The sequence below is a fragment of the Pecten maximus genome, chromosome 16 (genome assembly GCF_902652985.1).
Source record: "Pecten maximus chromosome 16, xPecMax1.1, whole genome shotgun sequence".
In the NCBI taxonomy this organism is placed as follows: Eukaryota; Metazoa; Mollusca; class Bivalvia; order Pectinida; family Pectinidae; genus Pecten; species Pecten maximus.
The window spans coordinates 22330878-22353338 of record NC_047030.1 but is presented as its reverse complement, the minus strand read 5'-3'; the positions used below and the strand labels follow the sequence as shown (position 1 = coordinate 22353338).

General features: G+C 35.5%; 2 protein-coding genes and 1 long non-coding RNA gene across 3 annotated transcripts; 1 reads left to right on the top strand and 2 right to left on the bottom strand.

Annotated features, from left to right (window-relative positions):
• Positions 1–565: 565 nt before the first annotated feature.
• Positions 566–5946, bottom strand: LOC117345031 (gamma-aminobutyric acid receptor-associated protein). Its single transcript, XM_033907956.1, has 3 exons — positions 5755–5946; positions 4064–4261; positions 566–2609 (listed from the first exon to the last, which is right to left on the bottom strand). The coding sequence occupies exons 1-3, from the start codon at positions 5842–5844 to the stop codon at positions 2544–2546; spliced, it is 354 nt and encodes a 117-aa protein (XP_033763847.1). The 5' UTR covers positions 5845–5946; the 3' UTR covers positions 566–2543.
• Positions 5947–10364: 4418 nt separating this feature from the next.
• On the bottom strand, positions 10365–10681 carry LOC117345030. The gene is made up of 2 exons (XR_004536325.1): positions 10606–10681; positions 10365–10440 (listed from the first exon to the last, which is right to left on the bottom strand). It is a non-coding gene; the product is annotated as an uncharacterized LOC117345030 (long non-coding RNA).
• A 1363-nt stretch (positions 10682–12044) lies between these two features.
• On the top strand, positions 12045–20871 carry LOC117345029. Its single transcript, XM_033907955.1, has 3 exons — positions 12045–12296; positions 17439–17615; positions 18062–20871. The coding sequence occupies exons 1-3, from the start codon at positions 12236–12238 to the stop codon at positions 18310–18312; spliced, it is 489 nt and encodes a 162-aa protein (XP_033763846.1). The 5' UTR covers positions 12045–12235; the 3' UTR covers positions 18313–20871.
• Positions 20872–22461: the final 1590 nt, after the last annotated feature.

Here is a 22461-nt window from a genome sequence, read left to right as displayed (position 1 = left end):
CCCTTCCCCCAAGGATGTTTCTGACCAAATTGGGTTCAAATCCATTCATAACTTTATGACAAGTAGAGATTTAGAGGAATTACCTCTATTTCCCATATTTGGCCCCGCCCCTTTGGCCCCTCGGGGGTCAGAATCACCATTTATGCAAAATCTTTTCCCCTTCCCCCAAGGATGTTTCTGACCAAATTGGGTTGAAATCCACTCATAACTTTATGACAAGTAGCGATTTAAAGGAATTACCTCTATTTCCCCTATTGGGCCCCGCCCCTTTGGCCCCTCGGGGGTCAGAGCCACCATTTATGCAAAATCTGTTCCCATTCTGCCAAGGATGTTTCAGGCCAAATTTGGTCAAAATCCAATAAGAACTTTATGACTAGTAGCGATTTGAAGCAAATGTTGACGGACGGACGGACGACGGACGACGGACGCTGCGCCATGGCATAAGCTCACCGGACCTTCGGTCCAGGTGAGCTAACAAAGTAAGACGAAGTATAACAAACGTATAGGTAAATAAGAGTTATCTCCCCTTGCTATGACTACAGAAATCACAACATTCAAACTCGAATCACAATTAACAATCTTTTTTCCTTTATTATCAATTTAATAAAACATGTTCGGGATGAAACCAAATATATAACAGAGACGCAGTATATACCAGAACAAAAAATCCATCAGCTAGGTCAAAACGTCTGTCACTACAAGTAATATACACAAAATAACTAATACATAATTATCATCACCATGGACTCGCAAACACCGACCAATCGTCTTCAGTAGACATTGATCCTGTTTCCAAGCAACCATATGACCACACAAATTATAGATAACTAATAAAATTTGGTGACAATTTGGTTACAATTCCTCAAGATGATGCTGATGGATGAACAACCACTTCAGCATGTTAAAATGTGAATAATGTTTTAATTGGGAGACCACAAAATGAACTGCAGAAACCCATACATGAACAGTTCACCAGATTCAAAATTAATTTGAAATATTTACACGTGTTCAGTAAAGTAAGACTCTATTGAACAATTATAATTATTTTACATATGACAAGCTGTAGTTTTCCTTCCCAAAATTCTAAATGAATACTAACTGATTTTCTACCTCAGTAAATTTAACTACAAAACTAATATTACACATAGTTCAATAATCATCTGCTGTATCTATTGATCATTTTTTATTCATCATTTCTCTGTAAAATTTTGAATAAATTACTGGCATGCAATAATGACATTAGTATATGGAGACTCAATTTAGTCACAACGATCATATTTTGTATCCAAATAGTTATTTTTAACAACTCCAATTTGGGGAGAATTGACCTGGATCGTGAAACTATTAGTGAAGGTTAATTTAACAAAACATAAAATCAACTGTTTAGTATAATTGATTATGTATGAACATAAATATTTTGAAAGACGTACAATTGGGATAAAGTGACAACAATCAGCTTTAAACAGATAAAGCATACCTGACATAGCAAGACTTGCGATATTTAACCACATGTACATCTCATTGAAAAGTCAAATACATCGTACTGCAATAGAGGAATTTGCATCAAGGTTAGAATTACTTCTGTTTATTTCAAAGGAGCTCAAGGATAATGCGACTTGTCACTTCCAAGGACTACAGTATTGTCCGTTTGTACGTTCAGAGGAAAAGCTTGAAGAGATTTATACAGAATTAACACAATATAATAACATTTTCTGTAGATATATTTCACAAACATATGGGTTAAAACAACATAAAAATGTATACAACATGAAATAAAATAATAATTGTGGTATTAAAACATACAGTATTCCCTAACTTTGCTGTTTGTAACCAATGTCAAGTTCATTACCCCAAACCAGGCAACAGCGCCTAGCTTTGACCTTATGAACTTTGACTTCCATCAATTCTTTCTCACCGCATTGTCCATACTTGTCATACGAGATCACAAGACAAACAATGGCCATCAAATATTTGTATCTAATTCCAATGATTGATGTTTGTTTTTAATATAAAGAAAATAGAGTTTCTTCATCTTTGGTCAAAATTTTGAAATTGATATGTTTATTTTGGATAATGATCCAAAATTTTCTACCTGACGCAGTATTTCTACAAATGAAAGCAGAAAAACAGGGAAATTATTTAAATTTGTTTTCTCATTAAATCAATAAATTAATGAATGTAGATTATAGAGGTGTTTAAAAACTTTACCGGGATATCAAATTAGTGAAGCTTTACAATTACTAGGTTAAAATATAACTCTCTTAAAAAACAAAAAAAAACAACGAAAAATGCAGAATTTCAAATCAAATCTGGCCCTGTCCAGCAGAGAGAAAGAGATTAAATCACATTTTCGCACTCTCTTTTACAACTGTACATAACGTTGCCTTTTTTTGAGTACAATAACATGTACATGCAAAATTAAGATCACCAGTTCATAAGTAAAAGCAATGAAACGTTCCCAAGTGTTGTTTTTCCATGCTGATTGTGATGCTAATAACACCAGCCAAACACACTTCAATCACTGTCAGAAATAGGCAGGAGTCTCATTGGCCATACACACTCTCATCACTGTAGGCAATGTACAGGAAAAAATCCTCCTCGTGGTGCTCCTGGAAAACAAAACAAAAATGTAAATTAATACATGTACAGATGTAAAATATAAAAGATAGGATCTGTACATATCGCTGCCATCATGGTCTGTCTAAATATTGATTACCATTCCCACCTTAAGATGAACCACACGTTATGGATATATACAATGCATTAATGTAATCATTTAATGTATTTTTTAAACCTGATGACTTGTTCAAAAACTTTTACACAGTTTAATTACTTATCACTGGAAATTACATGATGTCAGTTGTAACTTACATTACAAAATTAACTTCTTAAACATTCTCTTGATTACACATTTTTTTCACAACAGCCATAGTCAACAGATGTTGTCACGCTTGTTACATGTACAGAATTACTGATCACACGACCAGGATGTTTAATTAAAACCTATCACATCATATGACGATCAATAACCCAAATTCTAGTCTCATAGTAATTATAGTCTACTCATATGTGCTTTTAAAATATATACACAGTCTTGTGAATATTTACAGATTTTTTCAAGCTATTGATTCTCCTAGCCTTCTGTTCCAACAAACTTAGGTCATCAAGTGAGATACATTTAAAGATGTAACTTTTGGTAGAAATTACTAAATGAAAACATGGCAAATTCCAATATATGGGACATTATGGGTATGCATATGTATATGGTGCATCAGTGCATTCAATGACAGTGACTTTTTTGGGGTCTATTTTAGGCCGATTATAGGCCCCTTTCCCTAGTGAGATTTTGTTCATATTTTGGCTTACGGTAATATAAGTACCAGGCAATTGCCCCATGTGGGTTTCAAACTTGCAACCCAGCGATGGAGGGCTAATGATAAAGTGTAGGGCCATCTTTACCACTCGGCCAGTGCAACCCCTCACAATAACATATCACTGTACAAAACTCTTACATTGTCTCAATATAAAATCCTGACATTTGGTTAAACAGAATCTTATAATCTTTTTTTCTCTGGTCCTTCATTTGTGCAAAAGAAAACATGGTTTAATGCAAGAACACATTTGCCATACAGTATGTCCTAATACAATAAGTTCATCCCTAATCCTACATCAAAACCTGTGCTTACCAAGTCTAAGAGAAAAAGAAACTTTAGATATTAAGATGAATCATCAGTCAGCTGGTCAAGACAAAGAAACTTAAAGATATTAAGTATCATCATGATCAGTCAGGTTGGAAAAGAATGTGGAAAAACAACCAATATACTATATAGGAGTAACGCGACACAGATACCACCATTTGTATTTGCGTTGATGTTATTCTCGCAACCACTAATTATAGGCCTCTGTGACCCATGATCATCCAAAGTGGAAAACATCAAAATATCAGAATACATTCTGCATTTACAGGAGCTTGCAGTTGGTTAGTGCACATGCACACAAATATATATATGGACCTCAGTTCAGTTTTATAAAGGCCTCCAGAAATTCTCAGTTTGAAATTTACCTGGTACAATGACCCCATTGTTGCACTTGTTGGAGGAATCACATTGTTTACGAAGAAGAAAAGAGCATCTTCTGGCCTCAGGTGTATCCGCTTTCTAATAAGGAAATAAAACTGTCCAACAGTCAAATCTGAGGGTACCAGATATTTCTTTTTATCTAAATCACCAACTCTTGCCTTGGGTGCTTTTTCAACAATGACCTGTAAACAGACGAATGAATTAAGGTCTATAATTATAAAATCAAACAATTTATAACGATGTAGCTTGCCAGTCTAGTCCTACTTGTAATGTACACGCTTTTTATAGACTTTATATATGTTTCCCTGGAGCAATTTGACTACATATCAAAATGTCAGTCTACATTTCTAAATATCAGCCTTAAACAGTATAAGAAATAATATATAATTTCTTCTTAATTTCCACAGAGAAAAATACAGACATAAAATTTGCTGATATAAAACATCCTTCTTATCTTCTAATTCATTTTTTCTATCAATTGTCATGATCGCTGTCTACTGACAGATTTTACTGTGATCAACAAACACATGAATAATAAAATTTCAGGTCTGCTTGAACTCCTTGTAAGCTATACTGTGCATCTAAATTACACATTGTTTGACAATAAATATATCAACTTGTATGAAAATATGATTAGATCTCCTTCTAACCCTCATTGATACAATTTGATGGTATCACAAATTACTGGCAGCAACTGCATTTTGTGATATTTCAATAGTCAATAATAATTTCAAGAAAATTCAACAAGTTGATAAGTTTATTTTAACAATATTCACATGTCTATAACTGTCGCAATTTTCATAAGCTCTGAATTTAAAATAAATCACATGAGGAATAGATAGAGATTGTAATTCAATAATTGTTATCGAGTTATACATTACAGTACTTCAAGTTCAGTGAATTTAACTTATTAAAATTAAAGCAATGATTTTGGATGGGGTTCTTTTTTTCTCATTTTGGGAAGAAGATTGATGAATTTGGAAAGATTTTTCAGGTGTAAACTGCAACTTTTGGCTTAAATTTGAAATAATTTGAATTGCAAATGGGGGCCCATGATAATGACCTGAAAACAATTAATAAACTTGAATTGTATTATCTGTACAGAAAACAGAAGCCTTGTGGACTAGATGGTGAGGGACTCAGGGAATGACGCGCATGGGAACAATGGGGAGCTGATCATCCGTGGCAGATCTCGAACGCGCTACGACTCGACTATATATGTAAACAAACAACAGCTGTCAGGGCGGATTAATATCTGTAAACTGACAACAATCCAAAATGGGTCATAATAACTAATTAACCACGAGGTTATGGTCTTGTGAAATATACAGAAAGCACAGGATAACATGCAGATTACTGGCAATATTCAAATTGCTTTATAATGGGTAGGATGATTTCAATCCAATCATGCAAACTGGCAAATGCGCATTTTGTTCACCAAGCAAAATCAAATACCAACCATAATTTGAACATGTTAAACAAAATATTCAAAATATCAGAGAAAAAATACATTATCGAGCATAAACTTCTGACTTAAATGATGACGATGCATTTAGAATTGCTATGACGTTGACTTCAGGAATGTACTTTCATTTTGAGCGCATCTCTAATGAGAAAAATTGAGGCGATCAATCTGCGCAATGTCATTGCGAATTTCTGTCAAAATAACACATACGGGAACACGATCGGGATACTTCTTTCTGATTTTCTCTCCCTCTGCCCTTCTTTTCTCAAACGGATGTTCTTCTTTGTACTCCCACTTCATTTTCGTGCGATAATGTCAATGATAAACACAAGACTGCTTTCCAGCTTACAGTTAACAACAAATATGGCCGACTTTTGTACCGATGTAAACAAATAATTACATCCGTGTTTAAAAGTAGTTCACTGAGTTATCTGATCATTTGTCCACACACACAATTTTAAAAGCTATTGAAAGCAAGTTTTTATAAAAGATGAAATATACTTGTATTAAAAATCCACTACCACATAGAAAACGCTACTGTATTATATAAATAAGCACACGTCGCGCAGTAATACATTTGCAGTCACAAGACCTTACGTCAGACTGGAACTTATTCATGGCTATTTTTGATTAAAGGGACGCTACCCACTTGGGATGTCGTCAGCTAGAGGATTGGCATTATTTTTTCTACGCAGGCACAATATAATACAGAGGTGCTTACCATCATTGCCTAGATTTAAACTTGATATATGCTACAGTTATTTTTTTTTAAATATTAAGCCATCTGCAGGCTCTTAGAATATGCTAATATTCATTTTTTTGATGTAAAAAAAATCGCCTTTATTAGTCTTACTCAAGCCCCGTATATCTATTGGAGATTTGCCAACATATGTCAATTTAGTTTAATATATTTAAGCTGTAAAATTTCAAACACTTTCATTAGGATTCGAAAAAAACCTGCTTCCTCAACCCTTAATTTTGCCAATTTGTTACAATCCTATGCAGTCAAAATGCAATCATTTAGAAGAAATTTAACATTATTTTTGCATGTAAAGCGCAACGATATATACAAAAAAAAACTGCTCTTCCTGTGATGTCGAAGCGAAACTCATTCTTTAATAATAATAAAAAAAAAACAAAAACAAAAACAAAAAACAGAGATTTGTTGTTATTTGAATTCATACTTTCAGATTTAGTTTGGTTTTTGGTTCGGTTTATTTGGTTTAACGTTTAACAACAAGTGTCATTTAAGGACGTGCCTGGGTTTGGATTCAGATTCTTTTATTTAATATATTCCTTGTGTTACAAGACACATTGAAGACAATAATACAGAATAAATAATAGACGTCTTGTTCGTTTTTTTTAGATGTCAGAGACGAATTATGTGTTAGCTTTTGAGTTCCTCCATTAGATTTTCGATCCTGTATTTCACCAAATAAAAAATATATTATTATATAAGATATCTTATTTGTTATATAGGTATCTTATATAATAAAATATATCATTCATTCACATCTCGTTACTGCATAAGATATCTTTTATAGAACGAGATTTATTTTATTTTAGGATTTTGTCAAAAAATCTCCTTCCCATATGTATGTACAGGTGTACATTGTATGTTACACAAGATATATCATATAAAAATCTAAATGAGATATCTTAGTTCAAATCTATATATAATAAATAATATAGCAAATAAGATATATATAATCCAATCCATTACCATATGCCTCATGTCGTATAAAAGTAGGAGATAGCTTTATGACAATAGATCGACATTGCTACGTGAATAAAAGTGAATTTGGCTTACCATTATAACAAAAGGTATGCTCAGTAACTTAAAAGTTTCCATGTAAAAGCACGAGAAACATCTTAAATTTTGTTTTATGTTGGATAATTTTAGAGTAAGTTTTTTTTTAATGTTTTTTTTTTGATTTGTTATTTATTTATTTATTTATATATTTATTTATTCCATTTTATTATTTTTTTTTGTTATTTTTTATTATTTCATAATTTGCTATAAGTTTGAGAATAGAGTCTTATCTATTTCTTTATTACTCATTTATTCATTTATTTCGATGTTAAGGAATATTGAAGATACTGAGAGATGAAATACTTTTTTGATATTTTTATGCAATTGTAAAATGTAAGAAGCATAAAGAAAACATTTACCTTTCATAATACGATTATTAATGATTATAAGTTATTTTTAATTAAGATAGAAATGCCCACAGAGGAGGGATTCTTATTTTGTTCTCAGATATAAAACCTTACGCAAACATGAATTCGAACCAACTACACTCGAATGTATTTGGGCGGAAGTAATGTCACAACAGACGAATTGTGATAGTAGATTTTACATCATCAAACTTCAGTAATACTAAAATTTTGAATGGTCGGTTGAACATGTATGTGATTAGTGCTTTGAAGTTGTTATTTTTCCATCTATGCTAGAAAATGATTCATGCGTCTGTGAAGGCTGCTCCGGGCAGTTGTCCGAATCCATAGGAACAAAAAAGTTCTATTAGAATCAGCTTGACTCGTCTCTGGTCTTGTGACCTTATAGACTCATGCGAGTTGCTCAATATAATCAAAATTAGGCCTTGTGATTTCCGCTCCTCTACGAAGTACTTGTATTGAAGTGCATCGTAGAGGAGCGGAAACAACAAGTCTTTTTTAAATTAGATTCGCGAGTCGCTATACTTTGAAACTGACCGGAAACCACTCAAACAGAGAAGGGAAGAGCAGAAAATGTTTACTCTTTATTTTATGATATTCACAATATACGCACAGACTGACTGACAAGCTGAATTCATCATACCTCAGCCAAGCTTCATTGGGGGATATGGTGAAGAAGACATGACACCAAATAACAGGAAGGTGTTTTTTATAGTTATGTCATAATAATTTTTCAAAGCAGACAATGGGAAAACATAATTAACCAATAACAAAACAAAAATAAACTCCAAAACACCAAATCAACACTTTCAATAAAATTAACACTTTCAACCAAATGAACACTTTCACACAATATTGACAGTTGCATGTTTTTAGAACAGACCTGAATATGTCACGGTGATACCCAACACTGGAAGTTAGATCATTATACCAGAATAGAAACAAGGATTTGGGACACAATCAGAACAATACATCACACAAGGCATACGTCACAACCCAGTATCGTCCCATACACATGTCACACGTCATAACCCACCATCAACCCATGCATATGTCATACGTCATGACCCAGCATCAACACATACACATGTCATACGTCATAACCCAGCATAATCCCATACACATGTCATACGTCATAACCCAGCATAATCCCATACACATGTCATACGTCATAACCCATCATCAACCCATACACATGTCATACGTCATAACCCATCATCAACCCATATACATGTCATACGTCATAACCCAGCATCAACCCATACACATGTAATACGTCATAACCCAGCATCATCACATACACATGTCATACGTCATAACCCAGCATCATCACATACACATGTCATACGTCATAACCCAGCATCAACCCATACACATGTCATACGTCATAACCCAGCATCAACACATACACGTGTCATACGTCATAACCCAGCATCATCCCATACACATGTCATACGTCATAACCCAGCATCAACCCATACACGTGTCATACGTCATAACCCAGCATCATCCCATACACATGTCATACGTCATAACCCAACATCATCCCATACACATGTCATACGTCATAACCCAGCATCAACACATACACATGTCATACGTCATAACCCAGCATCATCACATACACATGTCATACGTCATAACCCAGCATCAACCCATACACATGTCATACGTCATAACCCAGGATCATCACATACACATGTCATACGTCATAACCCAGCATCATCCAATACACATGTCATACGTCATAACCAAGCATCATCACATACACATGTCATACGTCATAACCCAGCATCAACCCATACACATGTCATACGTCATAACCCAGCATCAACCCATACACGTGTCATACATCATAACCCAGCATCATCACATACACAGAGAAACAAACCGATAGAAATAGATCGGATATAACAGATGAGAAAGAGCTTTAGTCAAATGGCACACGTTCTGACTGTCAAAACGATACGGGTACCGCTCTGAGTGTCAACAACCACCAAGAGACTTTAACAAGCTTCTTTCCGTAGACATGCAGAGTTAAACAAACATGCAGACAGACGAATGGACAGACAAACAAACCGATAGAAATTATCGGACATAACACATGAGAAAGAGCTTTAGACAAACGGCAAACGTTCTGAAAGTCAAAACGATACGGGTACCGCTCTGAGTGTCAACAACCACCAAGAGACTTTAACAAGCTTCTTCCTTAAACATGCAAAAAAAAAATGGAAGAATTGACATTCAAACAAGAAAATCAGAAAGGTGTGCTACAAGGTAGCACTTCAACCTGAAGCATTGGGTATCAACATGACCACCTTCAAAGTGACCACGCCCACATTCACACCGTCATGTTTAGTATGTTAAAGCTACATGGCCACATCCTTCAAGTATATGCATCCATGAATTATCACCATAAAGTTCATATATAGATCAGGGTCAGCATGCCCTTAACCTTTTACATGACCCGGAACCATATCATCCTCATCAAAAGACATCTTTCTCTTGACGCCTCTGTGTCTAGTACTGCTACGCACAGGAGATACTTGTTTGACCAATTGGTAGTTGATAGTGTCCGATGATGGACCGCAATGGTCAGTCTTGAGATTGTCCGGAGTTGACTGTTTGACAGGTACATGTTAAGGCTGTCATTGATACCTCGAACGGAAACGGTGTTTGTTTCTTTGGGCAGTCGCTTATCGTGAGGTTATAATCTCCCTAGAATGAAAGCAATTAGCCAATATAAATTCAATAATTAATCATTTTGAATCTTTCTCTCCTTTTTTCTTCTTTTTTTTAAGGGGGCGTACGCCGACTTTCTGAATCAATTGTTCTCCGTTTACTTGGCAAAGGAAAAGACAATATAAAATGTAAATCGTTTACCATGAGATCGAGATTGTAGTCAAAATCATCGTCGAGTTCAATCCCAGGGAAGGACTTCCTGTCAGCAATCACACTGTTAAAACAATAGTAGATATGTAACAAACAATCAACAAAAATGAAATGAGTTGGCATCAAAGTCCACATAAATTTTTCAAATTCAAAAATAACTAACAACATTGGTATGTTTAATGACACAAGTCCACGACTCATGAAGCTTGACCATTGACCTTACCAAAAAGGTTTGGTGTCTGGAGTCAAGGTCAGTTCCGTGTTCAGAACGGATTCTGCTTTGGACACCAGAACTCGCCTTTGAATAATGGAAGGAAAGAATGCACGAAAAAATAAAATAGAAAGAAACAATGGAAAGAACATGCATATGAAATTGGAATCAAAATATTCGAAGAATGGAAAGGACAGAAATAGAATGAAAGGTGAAAAAGATAAAATGAGACAAGTAAAAAGTTAATTTGATGTTAAAATTGTCTCTAAAAATATATCTGAGGTGAAAAGTTGACCACATCACTAGGCATGTGTGTGTCACATGTACCACTGGTTGTCATGGTGACGTTAAAGACACGTGATTCACGTTTGGTTGCCAAGGACATATTACATGTGGATTTTGTCCCGTTTGTTGCCATGACAGTCTCAGTTTCTGTAAAAATATGTTACATATATACAAAATGAAATAAAATAATCAATAACAAATTCAAGTTGTTGATGCTTGGAAGCAATCTCTATCCAGAGTTGTTTCTGTACTTAATGAGTTATAATTTAGGAACGATAACTCTAGGGGAAATGAAAATTAAGAAGGGTACGAATGAAAATGGATGTGTTCACCATGGTTGCAATTTTGAAAATTTTGAACCGATGTTGGTAACACCATAAACCTAAGAATTATATCATTTTCTTGTTAGATCACAGGGGCATGTGTAGCTTTATATTTAAAAAAAAATAGCCTGAAATACCTATATGTCAATATATATAGGTATTTCTTGCTATGTTTTTTAATATAAAACTAGACATGCCCCTGTGGTTAGATGTTCTCGTAATACTTTCTTTTAATTTCCGGTTTATTATTAGGATTCACGACGCAAATTGACCCAAGTAGACATGTTTACAATATTGTCTTTCTTGTTATGTACATGTTGTTGTAACAGACACTAATTCCGTCAATACATTGCTTGTTTACTATGTATATTCCGTGTATGAACTGGAGTGTGTGTTTAACTCGTAATTAGCATAAGAAAGGACAGGTCCTAACATCAGGCATGGCTGAACATTTATTGACATATTTTTGTAGTCTTCTAGAAAATTCTGACGTAAACTACCGTTTCATCAGTGATCCGTTTAAATGAGTAGTGTACATATAAATTAAATATACGTGTAATTTCATTATTTTTTTTACATCTTAAGCTAACCATAACCCGGATTCTCCAACATATCCATGTTCTTCTAGAATTACACACATTATGTGTATTTAAACACATAGTGCGTCTCACAGCTCGTCTCCTAACAATAGGCATACCCGTCAGAGGACATACCCGGTATAATGTGTGCACTTGTAAATTTAAACTTCCTGGTTTGGTAGTTGTCGGAGGAGATCCACCGTTAAGCATCTATAAACGTCACCATGTTTGGAAACCATCAAATATTTGTGATTCTTGGGCTTCTGTGTGTCTCCAAATTTACAGGTATGTTGATTAAGTTAGAATGAACCGTATTATTGGGTAACTATGTTTTTATTCTACATTGATCGTAAATATCGCGTAATTACGCCAGTGTTTTCATGGGTGTTGTACAGTTTGGACAGGTCTTAGAGAGAACCACTGGATTTCAATACGTATGGTGTTGCCTTAGAGATATTTCTCGGTTGTTATTTGCCAAATAAGCAAAGTATGCCACTTGGGTTTCCAATTTAGATCAATAAAGTGTTTACTACGTACGGAACTAAACAGACAATGACAGGGCCTGACGTACTATCCAATATTAGACAGAGGGGCGTGTGACAATAAGCAAAGGTACAACATGGACATGAAGACACGTAATAAATGGGGAGATGCAGCATGAAAATGGGGAAAGGCGACAATAAGGGGAGATACAACATGGACCGTGGGACACTTGGCAATAAGGAGAGACACAACAAGGACATGGGGACACGTAACAATAAGGGGGGATACAACATGGACCTGGGGACACGTGACAATAAGGGAAGATACAACATGGACCTGGGGACACTTGGCAATAAGGGGAGACACAACATGGACCTTTGGACACTTGACAATAAGGGGAGACACAACATAGACCCTGGGACACGTGACAATAAGGGGAGACACAAAATTGACATGGGGACACTTGACAATAAGGGGAGACACAACATGGACCTTTGGACACTTGACAATAAGGGGAGACACAACAAGGACATGGGGACACGTGACAATAAGGGGAGATACAACATGGACCTGGGGACACGTGACAATAAGGGGAGATACAACATGGACCTGGGGACAGGTGACAATAAGGGGAGACACAACATGGACCTGGGGACACATGACAATAAGGGGAGATACAACAATGACATGGGGACACGTGACAATAAGATGAGACACATCATGGACCCCGGGACACGTGACAATAAGGGGAAACACAACATGGACCTTGGGACACTTGACAATAAGGGGAGACACAAAATTGACATGGGGACACGTGACAATAAGGGGATACACAACAAGGACATGGGGACACGTGACAATAAGGGGAGACACAACATAGACCCTGGGACACGTGACAATAAGGGGAGACACAACATAGACCTGGGGACACGTGATAATAAGGGGGGAGAAAACATGGACCTGGGGACACGTGACAATAAGGGTAGACACACCATTTACCTGGGACACGTGACAATAAGGGGAGAGAAAACATGGGCGACACGTTCAGTGAGAGTTGTGAGACGTGTGACACAAATAAGAAGCTTTTGACCAGAGACAATCCTTGCATGATGTATGGGCAGAAGCGGAAAAAACGAGAATTTAGGATCACAAAGCTCCTGAAGTTTGTAATAGATCACTTAATGCATTATGAATATCTATTTTTGCCCTGATGTGACTGATGTCGTAATTGTTTGTAGGACATTCATATTGCATAACTGTGAAGTATCATTTACGTAAATACTCATTTATACACTCCATGTTCATGTTGATCATGGACGGGACTGATAACTATTATATATAAATTCTAAAGAACAAGTTATTGACGAGTAAGTTCTACGCCCTAAAGGATTGTAATTGATTCGCCCTCTCCACATTGATTAGTATATTGAATATATGTCCACAATTGTACCATCTTGTAAGTTGCAAGTTGTAATAGCAGTTTTATCTTCCACACTACATTTTAATACTGACAGACAGTAGAATGGGATTCAATTTTGTTTTTGTTTTGTTTTTGTTTTTTTTTTGTTTTTTTGTTTTTTTTGTTAACTTTAGGCCAAAGGCCAATCAGAGAAACTACATGCAATACGAGATACATACAAATTATTGCAGAGGCGAACAATTTTGAAAGTTAACGATAAACAGGTTGAAATGTCAGAGAAATCAATTAATTATGATATACATGTGTGTACATGTCAAAAGGACTCACTCTCAAACGGGTTCAGAATATGTATATGTACATACAAAGAATGTACATGTACTTATTTTACAGTCTTAATGTTTTCTCAAACTATGATGATTAAAGAAGATTATGCTGTCTTCCTATATGTTTTACATTATTCAGAACGAATAAGATATTCATTCTTCATTTCCTAACCTTAAGGTGGCGAAATACACTTGACTTAAGGACCAAGACGGCAGGAATTAGAATCACGGATAGGACGTGATAAGATATGGTGCATTTCCCTGACTTAATGATCGCTGCTAATTAATTAGATTGATAGGATGACGTCATGATACAATCGTAAATAATAAATAAACTTACACAAAACCACATAGAATTTTTTTTTTAATTTCGAAACATATGAAATGACTATTATGAAAACAAAAATAATAGATAAACTTACACAAAACACCACATAGAATACATATCTTTTTTAATTTCGAAACATATGAAATGCCTATTATGAAAACAAAAACAAAAAACAAGAAAATAAAAATTAAACAAACAAACAAAAAAGTCCTAAATAATGAACCCTTCAAATTAGAGGGGATTTGTACATATATCATTTGTGTATATACTGTGTTTACTTACCATATGATCTATTTGGTTTTGATTGTCAAATTATACTTCCTTCTCCATGCGAGTGGTGACGAATGAGAACGACATGCGTCACGCTTCAAATCAACTCAATTTAATCCTGCTGTATCACAGCACATACCACTATAGAAAGTTTTAGAATATTAATCAATAAAATAATTTTCGGGTGGGAAAATGAGTTATTCACATGATGCATCTAAACAATGGACTCAATGCCGATAAGGTCGTATAGAGACAGGTACCTAGGGACTCAATATCGATAAGGTCGTATGGAGACAGGTACCTAGGGACTCAATGTCGATAAGGTCGTATAGACACAGGTACCTAGGGACTCAATGTCGATAAGGTCGTATAGAGACAGGTACCTAGGGAGTCAATGTCGATAAGATCGTATAGAGACAGGTACCTAGGGAGTCAATGTCGATAAGGTCGTATGGAGACAGGTACCTAGGGACTCAATGTCGATAAGGTCGTATAGACACAGGTACCTAGGGAGTCAATGTCGATAAGGTCGTATGGAGACAGGTACCTAGGGACTCAATATCGATAAGGTCGTATAGAGACAGGTACCTAGGGACTTAATGTCGATAAGGTCGTATGGAGACAGGTACCTAGGGAGTCAATGTCGATAAGGTCGTATGGAGACAGGTACCTAGGGACTCAATGTCGATAAGGTCGTATGGAGACAGGTACCTAGGGACTCAATGTCGATAAGGTCGTATGGAGACAGGTACCTAGGGACTCAATGTCGATAAGGTCGTATGGAGACAGGTACCTAGGGACTCAATGTCGATAAGGTCGTATAGAGACAGGTACCTAGGGACTCAATGTCGATAAGGTCGTATAGACACAGGTACCTAGGGACTCAATGTCGATAAGGTCGTATGGAGACAGGTACCTAGGGACTCAATGTCGATAAGGTCGTATGGAGACAGGTACCTGGGGACTCAATGTCGATAAGGTCGTATAGAGACAGGTACCTAGGGACTCAATGTCGATAAGGTCGTATGGAGACAGGTACCTAGGGACTCAATGTCGATAAGTTCGTATAGAGACAGGTACCTAGGGACTCAATGTCGATAAGGTCGTATGGAGACAGGTACCTAGGGACTCAATGTCGATAAGGTCGTATGGAGACAGGTACTAGGGACTCAATGTCGATAAGGTCGTATGGAGACAGGTACCTAGGGACTCAATGTCGATAAGGTCGTATGGAGACAGGTACCTAGGGACTCAATGTCGATAAGGTCGTATGGGGACAGGTACCTAGGGACTCAATGTCGATAAGGTCGTATGGAGACAGGTACCTAGGGACTCAATGTCGATAAGGTCGTATGGGGACAGGTACCTAGGGACTCAATGTCGATAAGGTCGTATGGAGACAGGTACCTAGGGACTCAATGTCGATAAGGTCGTATTGACACAGGTACCTAGGGACTCAATTAGACGGACATTATATCATGTAGATAAAAAATTGTACAAAAGACATACAAGTTTATGTCGCATTAAAAAGGAAACAAAAACCGGTTTATCTTCATTTTTGTGAGGTACTGTATTGGTGTTTGGTTTGTGACCTTTTCGGTGACCCTTAAGACTTTTGAAGCTCCAGTTTGATCCTTGTTTATTGCGATTATTCTTTTACACGGTCTGTCTAGTATTGTACACATAGCACACTTCCTGGTGTAAATAAACAAAACATAGCAAAGCATGATTGTTTCTCATCGATACCATTATTACGACTTTTAAATTGTGATGTCGTTATGCTGCATAGTTGGTAATATTTGCGAGAGATTAAATTTCACTATATTCGCGGTCATCAAATATGCTTCGAAAATAAATTCACAGTAAATATTTATATATTATATAATCATAGGCATAGAAGTGTTTACTGCAGAAAGTTTTACAATGCGTGGTGGCGCGAAATTTTTAATTTAATAAGTCGCCTGGGACAAGCGCGAAATATGAGTCCCACGAAATTGAACAATTATACAGTAACAGTCGTGGTACAGGTTTGATACAGAGATCAAGTTCTTTGATTACCTTCGAGAATTCCGACTCGTCAGTATCAATAACATAAATAGTAATAAGGAGCATACTGGCCTAATCGTTTTGGTTTTTGGCTTCGTATTTCTGTAATTACAGTGGACCCTCGATAATCCGGACACCTTCATTCCCAGCCCAAACCGTCCGGATAACGAGTTTTCCGGACTGCCGAATTTCGTCAACTTTGTAAATAGTGTGTGTATATATATAACACCTAGATTCCAATGTACAGTATGTCCTATTGTTTTACAGCCGTCATTACAATATTGGAACCTGATTTTTTCTTTCCTACGTCATCTGTTATTTCGCCGATCGCTAATACACTCTACTAGTAGTCTTGTTTGTGGTTGTGAGGTAATACATTGTACATGTAGCGTGCCTATTATGATTGTTTTACAAGAATTTAAAAAATAATCGACACAATACATAATAGTCTATCTAAAAAATGAGATAAACATGAACACACAAGCATTATTAAAGTTCCAGTAAAATTCTTGAAAAAAAAGTTAGAATTTTATATATTTGTGTTTTAATTTGACTAGATGCCATCCTGTGCTATGGGTGTGCTACCTCCGACGAAGATGACCCATGTTTGGTTAACTGGAAGGGTTTGAAGAAAAATAGAATCAAGACTACGGAAGATAATGAACTTCAACCAAATGTTAAGAACTGTACGGGAGATCGGCCGTACTGTGTAATAGAGGAGACCGAGACAAGAGGTGGGTGTCTTCTCATTTGTCTATGATTTTATCTTAATTGTAACAAGCATTCTCATTGGCTTAAGATCTATGTTGTCATTACCATGACGAAAAGAATAGCGCTGCCGTTTGTAACATCGCGTTTGACTGGATGATACAGCGGGGTAACACTTCTAAAAGAAAAGTGAAAAAGAAAAGTGTTCGCCAGTGAAAGTATATTTCTGAGGGATTCTGTACACATGTAGGAAATTAAAATTATAAGGATTTACTAGAATATATTTTTGTTTCATGTACATACATGTAGGAAAAGTGGACACAGATGTCATGAAAATGACTGGATCCTGAAACAGACCTAGGTGAACATCCAAACAATTTCGAAAAGTTTAGACGCAGACTGTACAAAATATAAACCCTTATTACATTTTGAATGTTTTCTTTCCTGCACACATTTTTCTCTTTTATTCCAGGTAGCCTTGTCGCCTTCATTCGTGACTGCTCTGACGGAAAAACATTCTCCGTCCCCGTTCCCAATTTTAGAACGATAATTCCGGACAATCAAACAGAGTGTGGTTATAATGGCGGATATCTTTCCTGTATTCGTCTGTGTGCCGGTGAATTTTGTAATGGACCCTCGACAGCTGCTGGAGTGACGCCAAATACAGTTACACTCTTGTTATTATTTCAAGCTTGTTTCCTATATAAAATGTTAATTGAATGATATATATTTATAACAGTGAAACAGTCATTTGCTATTGTGGTCACACGCTGTTGTAAAACCTCTCCCAGGGTTCCTTGCGAATTCTCTTGGCCGCAATGCACTCTGGTAGAGATCTCCAAGGGCTCCCTGCAAATTCTCTTGACCACAATGAATTCTGGTAGAGAATCTCCCAGGGTTCTTTGCGGTTTTTCTTGACCCCAATGTACTCTTGTAGAGATATAAGTACATTTCTTTATCATATATATCCCAGCGTTCTTTGCTAATTTTGTGGACCACAATGCACTCTTGTAGAGAAAAGAGCACATTTATATCACAAACTCTATTTCTGTTCCGTTGTTTTCAAAGTTCATCTTTATAAAGCTAACTTATATCGAGAAATGCATTTTTTTATTAAATAAATTATACATGTAATTTGGGCATGCCAAGTTGAAATGCTACTTTTTTCTTCGCTTTGGTATACTTAATTTTTTTATAAACTTTATATCTAACAGGGCTCCTCACAGGAATTCGAAAATCAGTATTTTTATACGCGCGAAAACCAAAGCAAATTGTCTATCAGCAAATATAAGTATTATGAGTATCTGGTGTTTATTTATATAGTTATTTGTAAAGGACGATAATTTCATATAAAATGATATTTGTAATGTTTGTAAATCCATTATCTATATCTGTTTTTGTTCTTTTTTATTTATCTATTTTCTATAAATCTTCCTTTTTCTCGAATCAAACAAATTTAACAAAATAGTTTATATATAAAATTGATGAATATTTATTCAGATGTAGCAGCCATAACTATGGCGATGTGGGTATGTCTATGACGTTTGCATCTGAGGGCAAAAACGAACACATCAGCCAGACTCTCTCGAATGTTGACGCTGTACAGCTGACTAAATTTTTGTTTAATCTATCTTTATTGGGGAAAATTATTATAGGGAGGTGTCAATCAGACGAATCCTGATGCGTTGATGATGATAACATATTTTTTATAAATACAGGGTAACAGGTAGATTCTTTCGATTTAAAATAATATTTTATGCCATTATGCATGCAAAAGGTTTGAAAAAATAACCATACTCTTGTGGCACTGCCAATTTATTTTAATTTCTAATAAATGCCTGTTGTTCATTTCACGAAATAAAAAAATGTATTTTATCTTCCCTTTGACGTTTATGTGAACATAACAATATTTGATAATTTAATTCTCTTGAAAAGTACTTTGTGTATACATGTCCGTTTCGTTATAGGTATCCGTAGGCTAGTGTAACACTGTTCTTGTTAAAATCGTTTCCTGTTGTTTTGCTTCAGACACTTAACAATTCTATTTATATACGTATGTTATTCATTGAACTGTTTTGTTTACATGTTGTTTCATAGTTGAATTTTTTTTTCTTTTGTTCATAATATATATTTACAAATGCTTATTATTATATTTACAGAATTGTAAGTCCGTTAATATGATAAAGCTTGAAAATGTCCCTTTTATGTTAAAAAACAACTGTCTTGGTGTAATTTATAGTCCGACAAGGTTGCGTTGCAAGCAGCTGTGTCATTCGTATAGAATATAAATGCCATATATAGACGGTTTTGTGGCTATATCTACGTTTCCCGAGTTTTGTTGTTTACGTAAATACAGATTCCGATTAAAAGCAGGAAAAAATATATCATTAGAGTCCCGACATCAGTATGGTAACGAAATAGACCTTTGTATTGCTTCATCGCCATTGGTTGCGTTATATGACGTCATAATGGTAGCGAGAGCAAAGGCACAGGGCGCATTGCTAATATTCTGTCGGTTAAGATTTTACACCATGGCATAAAAACTGCAATGCAAAAAAGAGAAACAAACAAACAAAAACAATCAATATATATACTGTATATATAAGCTATCAATCAAAAATATTGTTTATATTAATCTGAAAAGTGTTTTACAGAATGTGTACTTAGCCATGACGTGACGACTCTATTCCAATTATGACCGAGATTCCCCAATGTTTTCCAATTGACGTTCGTTGCCTCTCGGAACTGGTCACCATATAGCAACAAATACTGCCGTAAAAATGGATGTTTGAATGTTCTATAATGTATCTAGGCCAAAAATATACAGGTTTTCATGTTCTTACCGTATAATCAATTAAAGGGAAACGAAACGGGTCATGAAATAATGAACATAACGTCATGAAATTGACACGGCTGAACTTTGCGTCATTTGTCATTTGCTTTGTTACAAAAAAATATTATGCATGTCCATACTGATTTCCTCGATATCTAGACGTTTTAGAGAAACCGTGCCATTAAAAAAAGCGCATTAGTTTCAAAATAAAGTTAAAAATGCCATATATTTATGACTATCTGTAAATATTTGTGGTTACAGAAGAATACTTTTTTTAGTTGAAAACCTTTACCAACAAGTAATTATTTTACTTTGGGGGCGTTTTTATTTCACCTAAATATGTCATGAATTGAATCATATAAACTTTCTTGCATTGATAGATTGTGATACATATTAGTTATGGAAAAATAACATGATCTTACCATGAAAATAAAAACAATACAACACATCATTGTGGTTTTTTCTTTTTATAACATAAAGGGGGAAGGTATATATGCCCTGTATATTTCATCACGTTCATGGTTCATACAGATTTTTAATTCACAAAATTCCAGCACTTTTTCTCAGTTTTCAAGGTGCATATTTTGTCCAAGCTCATACGGAATTTTTTTTTTTCTTCTTCTTTTTTCTTTGTAATCTGTAACTTGATTTTAATAACAAAAGAACATAACCATTCTTATTCTGTTGTGTAAGCAAAGAATTTAGAAGACCACGCTTGTAATGAATATCAATGTAGATGGTGTCTGGTTACTATAAAACCCATGAACTACATAAAGAAATCAATATAAAAAATAAAATTCCTTGTTTTTTTTCTAAAATATGTAAACATAGGGGGAAAATCAATGACCCTCAGCAAAACTGAAAACAAAATATGAATATTCCAGGACTTTTCAGGAGAAAAAAGAGAATTCCATGGCTTTTCAAGCAGTAATGAAATTCAAGCACTTCTATGTAACGAGTATCAGCGCTCACAGGGGGGATAACTCCTACGAGCTGTCATAGGACGCTCGATTAGAATTTTTTCTCGGGAGATCCTATTTATAAAAGGATTGAAACTCTTGAAGATTTGTTATATACTTGATGGTCTGCAACAGGATACCACTCAAACATATCAAATAAAGGTATTGGATTTTGCGTTGCATACAGCCATTTTTATAAAGGTGTTTTTTGTACAGTCCTAAGATCTATAAACACTTTGCAGTGTTACCACCGCGGCTCAAATGGAATAGAGAGATGATTTGTTCATATTAACACATGCCAATACACTCATAAATTACTTATTATTTTTGTTGCAACATGATTAGCCAATCGACATCAAATGTAGGTTAGTTAACGTTCTGCCCATTCAAAACGGCCATCTAGATTTGGATTTAGACACAATTTTGTTCTCGCTATTTCTTGGGAGGTATAAAGGGATATTTCTAAATCTTCACGTGTGGGTTCTCGTTCATCCCATTCAATTTTGAATCCGAGGGGAAAAACAAAATGGCCAACAGGCGGCCATCTTGGATTTTAAGTTGACAGTTGAAATTTGTTATCACTATTTCTTGAAAAGTACAAGAGGGACATTTCTCAAATTCATGTAAGTTTCCCTTGATCACCAGTTGTTCCCATTAAATTTATAGTTTGATTGGGAAAACAAAATGGCTGATAGGCTTCTATCTTGGAATTCGATAGTTGAAGTTAGTTACAGCTATTTCTTGGGAAGTACTGGAGAAATATTTCTCAAACTACACATGCAGGTTTCCCTTGGACTCTAGTTGTGCCAGTTAAATTTTGGGACTGATTGTTGAAACACAATATGTTGGTTCTTATGTGTTGTCAAATGACTAAGAGGAAAAGGGGGGGAAAGGGAAAAGTCGAGAAAAATCACACAAAAAAAGGACCGACGAAGACTATTAAATGGTGGATGCCAATACCCCTGTGACATCTGGAAAATGAAGTCAGGTCTATTATGTATACAAATAGCTGTTACTGTTCTCTGCTGCCAATTTGACATTACCTAAAACATCTGTCATAAAACAAGAGCTGTTGGAGAA

Bases quoted from the DNA above. Each gene is read 5' to 3' on its own strand.
- LOC117345029 (XM_033907955.1), top strand. From the start codon at position 12,236: ATGTTTGGAAACCATCAAATATTTGTGATTCTTGGGCTTCTGTGTGTC. The intron at 12,297-17,438 runs GTATGTTGATTA...TAATTTGACTAG, and splicing joins GTGTGTCTCCAAATTTACAG to ATGCCATCCTGTGCTATGGG. The intron at 17,616-18,061 runs GTGGGTGTCTTC...CTTTTATTCCAG, and splicing joins AGAGGAGACCGAGACAAGAG to GTAGCCTTGTCGCCTTCATT.
- LOC117345031 (XM_033907956.1), bottom strand. From the start codon at position 5,844: ATGAAGTGGGAGTACAAAGAAGAACATCCGTTTGAGAAAAGAAGGGCA. The intron at 4,262-5,754 runs GTATGTGTTATT...GTCTGTTTACAG, and splicing joins AGTATCCCGATCGTGTTCCC to GTCATTGTTGAAAAAGCACC. The intron at 2,610-4,063 runs GTAAATTTCAAA...TTTGTTTTCCAG, and splicing joins CAATGGGGTCATTGTACCAG to GAGCACCACGAGGAGGATTT.